The sequence below is a fragment of the Cajanus cajan genome, chromosome 11, assembly GCF_000230855.2.
Source record: "Cajanus cajan strain Asha chromosome 11, NIPB_CcT2T_4, whole genome shotgun sequence".
Lineage (NCBI taxonomy): Eukaryota > Viridiplantae > Streptophyta > Magnoliopsida > Fabales > Fabaceae > Cajanus > Cajanus cajan.
In genome coordinates this window covers 28,557,221-28,566,582 of record NC_138527.1, presented here as the reverse complement: position 1 = coordinate 28,566,582, position 9,362 = coordinate 28,557,221, and the positions used below count along the sequence as shown (strand labels likewise).

Here is a 9,362-nt window from a genome sequence, read left to right as displayed (position 1 = left end):
TAACTTTAGAAACAGGAGAGTATGTATCAAAGAAATCTACACCTTCTACTTGTTTATAACCAATGACAACAAGTTTTTCCTTAAACTTATCTATGGAGCCATCTGTTCTCAATTTTTTTCCGAAAAACCCATTTACAACCTATACTCTTGCAACCAGGAGGAAGGTCAGTCAAAAACCAAGTTTTATTGATTTTAAGAGAATCTATTTCATCATTAATAGCTTCTTTCCAAAAAGGTGCATCAACAGATCTCATAGCTTCACTATAAGTTTTAGGATCATTTTCAAGTAAAAAAGAATAAAATTCAGGACCAAAATCTTTAGCTTTTCTAATTCTTTTACTAATTCTAGGTTCAAAATCCTTGTTAACAGTACTACTAGAAGGTAAAACAGAGCTAGAAGTATCATAAACAGGTTTAGACAGTTTATTCTTCAAAGGAAAAATATTTTCAAAGAAAACAACATCTCTAGATTCCATAATTATATTATTAGAAATTTCAGAAACTTCAGATTTAATAACAAAATCTATAAGTAGTACTATGTAAAGAGTATCCTAGAAAAACACAATCAACCGTTTTGGGACCAATTTTTCTTTTCTTATTAATAGGAATATTCACCTTTGTAAGACACCCCCACACTTTGAGATATTTCAAATTTGGTTTTCTATTTTTCCAAAATTCATAAGGGATTTTATCGAAATTTTTATAAAGAATTTTATTCAAAATGTGACATGCAGTAAACAAAGCTTCCCCCCACAAATTATCAGGCAAACTAGAACTTATAAGCATAGCGTTTATCATGTCTAATAAAGTACGATTTTTTCTTTCAGCAATTCCATTAGTTTGAGGAGCATAGGGAGGAGTGACTTCATGAATTATGCCATGTGTTTCAAAAAATTCACCCATTTCATTAGAAGAATATTCCCCTCCTCTATCAGAACGAATAATTTTAATACTCCTTTCTAATTGATTTTCAACTTTTGCTTTATAAACCTTGAATTTTTCAAATAACTCACTTTTATGAATAATCAAGTATACATAGCAATATTTTAAGAAGTTATCAATGAAGGTAATAAAGTATTTCTTTCCATCACCAGTAATAACACCATTACTATCACATATATCACTTTGAATGAGTTCAAGCACACAAGTTTCCTTTTGGACAGAATTTTGAAAAGATTTTCTAGGTTGTTTGGCTTGAACACAAACTTCACATTTTTGTTTCAATTCATTAAAAGATTTAGGAATAAGATCAAGTGTCATCATTCTTTTAGTAGAATTCAAGTTAACATGTCCAAGTCTACCATGCCAAATGTCACAACATTCAACATTTGAAATAGAAGATGGAGAAATGCTAGAATTTTTATTAATAAAGGAAGACATGATACTAAGTTTAAATAAACCATCACAAATATATCCTTTCCCAAAAAAATAACCATGTCGAGAAATTACAACTTTATTGGATTCAAAAACAACTTTAAAACCTTGTTGAACTAACAAAGCAGCACTAATCAATTTTTTTTCTAATTTCATAAACATGAAAAACTTCATCTAAAACAATACAATTTCGAGAAGATAATTCTAATTCAACTCAGCCTAGACCAATGACGCATGCTAGGCTCCCATTTCCCATGCTTACAGTACGTGTGTCACATTCCTGATATGAAGAAAATAATTTTTTATCAACACACACATGAACATTAGCTCTAGAGTCAATCCACCAATCATTTGAGTTATAAATAAAATTTAACTCTGGGCTAGTGACATGATACTTGTTAGATGGGAAATCCGAGCTAGCATTAGCGGTAATAACATTAGCTTGAGGCTGAGACGAAGATTTGGGATCAGATGTAATGTCTTTTGGTTGACGATGAAGATGAAAACAATCTTTAGCAAAATGATTGTTTCTTCCACAAACAAAGCAGAAGGACTCGTTTCCTTGAATTTTACTCTTTGGTTTGTAGTTGTTATTAAAAGCTTTATTTTTATTTTTAGAGAAATGAGAGTATTGGGAAAAACTCAAGTCCCACATCGACTAGAGATTAGGCAATTGAATAGTATATAAGTGGAAAGCAACCCTCACCTTACAAGCCGGTTTTGTAGGGTTGAGTTAGGCTTAATCCACTATTCTAACATGGTATCAGAGCCATTTAGATCCACTTTAAATGGGCCACCCACCATTGATGCATGTGCCATAGGCATGAGGGGGTGTATTGAAAAAAAAATCCAAGTCCCGCCTATCCTAGATCATTAAAAAGGGCCACCCATCATTTATCCACGTACCAAGCCCAATAGTGCTGGACGTGAGGGGGTGTATTGGGAAAAACTCAAGTCCCACATCGACTAGAGATTAGGCAATTGAATAGTATATAAGTGGAAAGCAACCCTCACCTTACAAGCCGGTTTTGTAGGGTTGAGTTAGGCTTAATCCACTATTCTAACAGAGAGCTTTGACCAAATTTATTATTATTGGAAAAACCAGATTTTTTGAAAAATTTTTGTTTAGGCTTATTAGCGTTTTCCACTAAATGAACCTTCACCTGAAAAGGAGTTTTATTAGAAACCTTTTGTGAAATACGATGTTTATCTTCAATTCGCAAGGTAACCAATAAATCAGATAAAGTGAAATGACCAGGTTTATGTTTAAGGCTTCTTGCAAATTCAGACCAAGAATGAGGCAATTTAGAAATTAGCAAACTAACAAACATTATGTCAGGCAAAGTAATTTCTTTCATTTTCATATCATAAATAATATTTTCAAATTCATGAACTTGGTCAGAGAAAGGTTTTCCATCTTCCATTTGAAAATAAATCATTCTTTCACAAGAGTATTTTCTTAAACCCTTTTCAGTAGAACCATACTTTAGTTCAAGAGCGTCCCATAACTCCAAAGCAATTTTTGTATGACAAAATATTTTATGAATATTATCAGATAGAGCATTCAAAATACGACCATGACACAATATCTTTATCACTAGAAGAACTAGCTTCAACCAAGGCACATTCAGAACAATTTTCAGAGTTTCCATTTAAAATAACAGAAAATAAATTCAACTCTGCAAGCCAAAATTTCATCTGTTGTTGCCAACATAAAAAATTTTCACCAATAAATTTTTCTGGCTTACTACTCAAAGACTTTAAAATATCCATTGCAGACATGTTGATATTGAACAAGAAAAGAAAATTCTCTCTAAGATTGTTAGAAAATAAATTTAATAGAACACAAAAAAATATATTTAGATTTTCCAATAAAATCAATATCAACAACACAATGAATATTATAAAATTAAAACAGAGCAATCAGTAACAACTAATTAAACACAAAGAGCAAATTAGAATATTAAATAATAGGTTTAGTGTAGCCTGAGTTGAAGCACGCATAACGCTATCCTTAGAGAGAAAACGCCCCCACTGCACTGGTAATTTAGAGTCTTATAGTGTGCTCCTCTCCCAAGATACGTCAACCCGTTAGATCGTTTGAGTGCAGTGAAAGATCCCCGAACCAAAGAACACCACTCCAAAATTATAATTTTGTAGAATAATATTGAGGGAGAGAAATCAAATGAACTTGCTGTGTGTGTTTCTTTTTTTTTTTTTCTCACGTATTAATATATGTATATAGGCACAATTGGATTCCCTTTTTTCTAGCTTCAACAGTATGTGCAACAATTTTAAAATTTGTCTTGCAAAACTTTCGAAAACAAGTACATGTACTGTGCTAACTAATAGGAAAAAGAAAAAATTGTAAATCTTGGTTAAGGTGCACGTACAATCCGAGAACTGTTTTTAGTTTTTGCAATGTTATATAAGAAAAAGAATTAATCATATTAAATATTTAATTTAAATTTTAAATTATAATATAATTTCTCAACAAAATATATATATATATATATATATATATATATATATATATATATAAATAAATACCATTGTAATCGCGTGCGACAATAATAATATTGCTTATAATTACGGGATCATTTTGACGTTGTATGTCTTTTCTGAAATATTATTTTTTAAAAAAAAAGTTATGTGGAATTGGGTATTGTTGTGTTGACCACCAACACCCAACACCCATATTGACTACTCCAAAATGAAAAAAAAGGTTTTAAAATAATCTTATTTGTATAATTAATTTTAATATTTTACCTTACTTGGATGAAAAGGCACAGATGTGTGGAAAACATGCAGAAAAACGTGTAGAAAACATGCTGAAGGAGAAGGAATAATCTGTTTGCAGAAAAAAAAATGGAAACTTGCAGAAAACATTCAAAAATATTTCAAGATAATATAATTTCGTTTGAAATTTAGTAGCATTCAAAAATAATTATATCATGAGTCCTTCATGATATAATTTTCGTTTGAAATTTAGTAGCCCCAAATCAATTCCTGGACTCATGATGTGACACGTGTTACATGTACCACCAAAAGAATTTGAATATTTCATACCTAATTGGCAAAGGACTACAATGCTAAAAAAAATAAAATACAAGAAGTGATATAATTATTAATATAGTTAAATTTATTTTCTACTTGTAATTTTTTAATTGGCCCAACTCAGTAAAGGTACCCAAACCCATAAAATTAGTGGGGTTTTATATGGCTCATCAGAATATTGGATGCTAAAATTAACGAATGTAGATAAAATATATTTTCCCCATATAAAAGAATTTGTCAAAAAAATAAAAATGAAGAAGTGTAAAATGGTGCATGACTTGACCTATAACATAATTAATAATTTTCTGAAATATGATAGTGACATAGTACGAGACTAAAATCCTGTATATATCATCTCAATTGTACCACTGACTGATAGTTCCAATATTAATAATAGAATAGTCAAATGATATTAAATAATTATTACCAGTACAATTTTTTTAAATATTTTTTTAGTACAATACTATGTAAAAATTGAAAAATGACATGCTAATGCAACTATTTTTCTCTAATAGTCTATGAATTATTAAATATATTTTATTTTTGTTTTATTTTCCCATTATACCAAATTTTTTTTATAAAATTATTAGTATCCATAAAATTTCAGGAGTGCATTGATTATAAAAACACAATCATACAAGTCTAAAACTAATAACTTGAGATAACAATTGTATACCCATGAAATTAATCTGTTCATTTCATTCTATAATTCCCTTTGACATCGTCTACATGTCTATTCTTTGGTCAAGATATTCCACACATTCATCAATGACAGTAAATACTCATTTGAAAATATTTAAATTTTATAAAATAAATGCAATAATAAAATAAAAAATAAAAAAAAAAAGGAACCGTGAAAATAACGACGCAAACAAGAAAATTTGGTAAGAATGGGCCCAAAACGCACCAAACGGAAACGGTCGTTTACGCGGCAACGCATAAAACAAACGAAATGGCGAAAAAGACCCTTCGCACGTGTTTCGATAACGTTGAAATTTTCAAGCGTGTCAGCGAGTCCATGATATTAAATTATTAATCACCGTATCCTCCCACTTTCCTTTTATCCATTTTCCAAGCAAACTTTTCAAACCCAAAATTTAATAACAAAAAAAAAAAAAAAAAACAAGAAGAAGAAAACGCGCAACACAACACAACACAACACACAGTTTCAATTGCATTTCTCTCTCTTTCTCTCAATTTCCATTTTCCGGTGAGATTCTCTCGTTTTCTCCAGAAACCTCGAGATCTGCTCTGCCTTGTTCGATTAACCCTATTTTTCCGATTGTTTGTGTTCTTTTTTGCCTAAAGTTTCGATTTACTCTTTCGTTTTGTTTCGTTAGGGTTTTGATTTGAGATTCGTTGTTCCAATGAGCGATCACTTGGTGGTCTTCGTTGACCGTCTCGCGCGCCCTGTCCCTGTTGACCCTGTGGAGCAGCCGGCGCAGCTTCCTTCCGAGCCCTCTCCGCCTCCGGCCGCCGTGGATGCCGCCGCTGGGACCTCGGGAACCGCCACGCCGGAGGATGGCGACGTCGAGGGCGGCGATGAGGAGGAGCCGCTGATCCAGATGGCCGAGTGCCGCATCTGCCAGGAGGAGGACGGCGTTTCCAATTTGGAGACGCCCTGCGCCTGTAGCGGAAGTCTTAAGGTATCAATTTGTGTCTTTGATGATTTTTGGGTTTTTTATTTTTGAATTTGGAGTTTGGTTTTGCGGGATTAGAAAGTGAAATGGTCAAGTTTTGTTTTTATTTTTGTTAGTTATAATGATGATGATTTCTGCGTTTTGGTTGCATAAATTGTGTTTTATTTGAAATGATCCATCAATTTGAAAATTTTTGTTTTTGTTATTGGGGGGGGGGGGGGGGTTGTGGGGATTGTGTGTGTGTGTTATTTAACTTCTTATTGTTTGTTTTGTTGGTGGCTACTTACTAGTTACTGAATTGATATATATATTTTACTTGGGTAGAAGGTTTTAAATTTTGTGACTTCATGTGTACATACACTCTTCTGCTTTCTAGATGTAAACATGGTTTGAAATGTGTTTATGAGTTTTTTCATGGATATGTTTTTCGCATTCTTAATATGTTACTTAACTAGGTTCAAATTAGGTCCATTTTTTGAGAAATGACAGCTTAGTGTTCTCTTGAGAAACTGCTTCCTGATTCTCTGTTGAGCTGGTAAATGCATTTGGTGAGCTTTAGTTGGAGGAGTGTAAAAAGAAGATGGAGAGATTTTTTTGCTTGTGTCATGTTGATTTTTTCGTTTTTATCATCTCTATTTTGGTATTCTTAATTCTTGAACTGTTGGCATTTGGTTTTGTGCAGTATGCTCACAGGAAGTGTGTCCAGCACTGGTGTGATGAGAAAGGAGACATAACTTGTGAGATATGTCATCAGGTATGCATCCTGTACAATAGTTTTCATATTCCATTGGCCTTGTTTATTGTAAGGTTATGTTGGTGGGAAATTATGTGAATGCTTATTTTAAAAGTTTATAGCTTTGATGGGCTATAATGTGGCTCATCAGAATATTCGATGCCTGGTTATAGCTGGGGTGGACCTATATGGGGAGGCAATGGCTTCCTTTAAAGGTTGTATGCTTTTCCTTTGTTCTATGTTAAAAGTGCTGCATAAAGGATTATTGGTCTGGCTTTGGAGGTATAGTGACAGGTTGAAGGACTATTCTGCTTCTGCATTCATCATTATTTACTCTCAATGGAAAAGATGGTTATAATACAACTGGATTTTCCCTTTAACATTGGATATAGTATAAAAACAAAGTATAAGATAAACAGGTCAACTCCTGTACAAGATCTTGCCCCAAGCTAATAGCCAGAATTCGGAAGAAAATAGTTATACCCTCCAGTAACAGTTACTTTAACTCTCATTTTTACACCCTGCTGCCGGTATCACCCTCTGCATACATGTCCTCCTTGAACAACATTCTAGACCTCTCATGCCCACTGATTTTAGAACAATTGTTTGCTAACTGTACCTCTAACTGGCATCTCTCCTTTATAAGATACCTTTCCATTTTCCCTTCTTGAAAAAGCCAGACACTGACTTGGCCTTCCTTTTGTTAACAATAGGGCTTCATCACTTAAAGTTGGGACCAAGTCATTGTCTATGTGATGCATGGATTTAAAATAATCTGTGTATTTGATTTTTCAATTCAAAACCACTTTGTATTCCTTTATTTGTGTGATAATGGCTAAACTGGGGAATTTATAAGAAAAGGTTGTCTCGATTCTTAAACACTTCCTTTACTTGTGAATTTGAGATTCCTACATGTTTTTGGATGGGGATTTTAGGATGGGATGCCTGCTGCTACCTTACCAAACATTGGCATCTTGTGTAGGCATTCGAGATATTTTGGAATTTTAAATACCTGTATAAGGATGCATTGTTCATGTGTATTATGTTAGTTTTGTGTTTATTTTAATGGGATTTTTTTTCTTCCCATATTTATGCATGTAACTCAGCCTTATCAACCTGGCTATACTGCTCCACCACCTCGTCCTAATCCTGAAGAAACTACTATTGATATAGGGTAAGCAGGAAGTTTTTATTTATTTATTTTATTTTTTATTTTTAAATGGTATTCAATAATGTTGTATATAATAATTAGTTTTCTCTTTGTAAGTTGTACAGAGGCTTTCATACATTTATTTATTTATTTATAGTCATTTGAACCTCATCTTAATTAGTTATGACCACTATTCTTGCAGAGGTGGCTGGACAATATCTGGCACCCCATTGGACTTGCGTGATCCCAGACTCTTGGCAATTGCAGAGGCAGAACGTCAATTCTTAGATGCTGAATATGATGAGTATGCTGCTTCCAATGCCAGTGGAGCTGCATTTTGCCGCTCAGCTGCTTTAATTGTAAGGCTTAACCTTGTGCTTCAATTTACCAAATATAATTGTGGCTGTGGCACTAGATAATAGAATTAGGCTTAGGTAATATTTGACCGAGCTTTTTATGGATCTTAAAAGCTACTTTAAAGTTAAAATTGTTTGATAATTTAAACTTAAAATTTAAGGTAAAGTTGTTTGATAATTTTATAGGGTAACTTTTGAATTAAGAACTATTTTGGAACTGTGTTCTTGTGTCGAGATTTGGAATCGATAATAGAGAAGTTCCTAAAACTAGTTTACTTAAAAGCTTTTATATCTTGTCTTCATTTTAAATTAGTTTTTTCAATTTTAAGAGCTTTTGTAGAATTGTGTTTGGCACAACTACTTTTGAAGGAAAAAAAGCCCAAAATAAGCTTGGATCAGACATTACCTTAGAAATATCAAGCTTTAGTTTCATTTAATGCTAAATTATATATTCAAAGTTATAACAAGCTTGCAGTAGCTACTGGAGATGATTTTAAGCCTAATTCATACTTTTTTGTGCAGTTGATGGCCCTTTTACTCTTGCGGCATGCACTTTCTGTCTCAGATGGTGATACTTCTGATGATGATCCATCCAATTTTTTCTCCGTAAGTGAATTGAGTTTTTTAGTTAAGTTGTTTCTATGTCCAATGTTGTATTGATTTCAAGTTTTCAAATGCAATGTTGAGCCAACCTAATTAGCTGACTATTTTCTTCAGCTTTTCTTGCTTCGAGCTGCTGGATTTTTATTACCTTGCTACATTATGGCTTGGGCAATCAGTATTCTGCAGCGTCGGCGACAAAGACAAGTCAGTTTTCATTATAGTTGTTCATATTAATAATTGTTTTGGTTTCGCTTAGTCTCATTTTCATAATAACAATGCTATATGGTCTCATTTTAGGCTGCATATCATGTTTGTGTTCACATCACTCTTGCTACGTGAATTTCTTACATTTTGTATTATTGTGAAATAGGAGGCTGCAGCACTAGCGGCAACTCAAGTTGCTTTTGTACTACAATCTGGGCAGCGTAGAGGATTACAGTTTGCAATAG

At 32.9% G+C, this 9,362-nt stretch overlaps 1 protein-coding gene across 1 annotated transcript in view; it reads left to right on the top strand.

Moving 5' to 3' along the window:
* The first annotated feature begins 5,484 nt into the window (after positions 1–5,484).
* Positions 5,485–9,362, top strand: part of LOC109801327 (uncharacterized) — a 4,147-nt gene continuing 269 nt past the window's right edge. Inside the window, exons 1-8 of the mRNA XM_020362374.3 lie at positions 5,485–5,641; positions 5,772–6,077; positions 6,754–6,825; positions 7,911–7,978; positions 8,157–8,313; positions 8,833–8,916; positions 9,028–9,117; positions 9,284–9,362. The exon at positions 9,284–9,362 is cut by the window's right edge and continues 269 nt beyond it. Coding sequence (XP_020217963.1) covers positions 5,799–6,077; positions 6,754–6,825; positions 7,911–7,978; positions 8,157–8,313; positions 8,833–8,916; positions 9,028–9,117; positions 9,284–9,362 — 829 coding nt within the window. The 5' untranslated portion in view covers positions 5,485–5,641; positions 5,772–5,798. The remainder of the gene's footprint in view (positions 5,642–5,771; positions 6,078–6,753; positions 6,826–7,910; positions 7,979–8,156; positions 8,314–8,832; positions 8,917–9,027; positions 9,118–9,283) is intronic.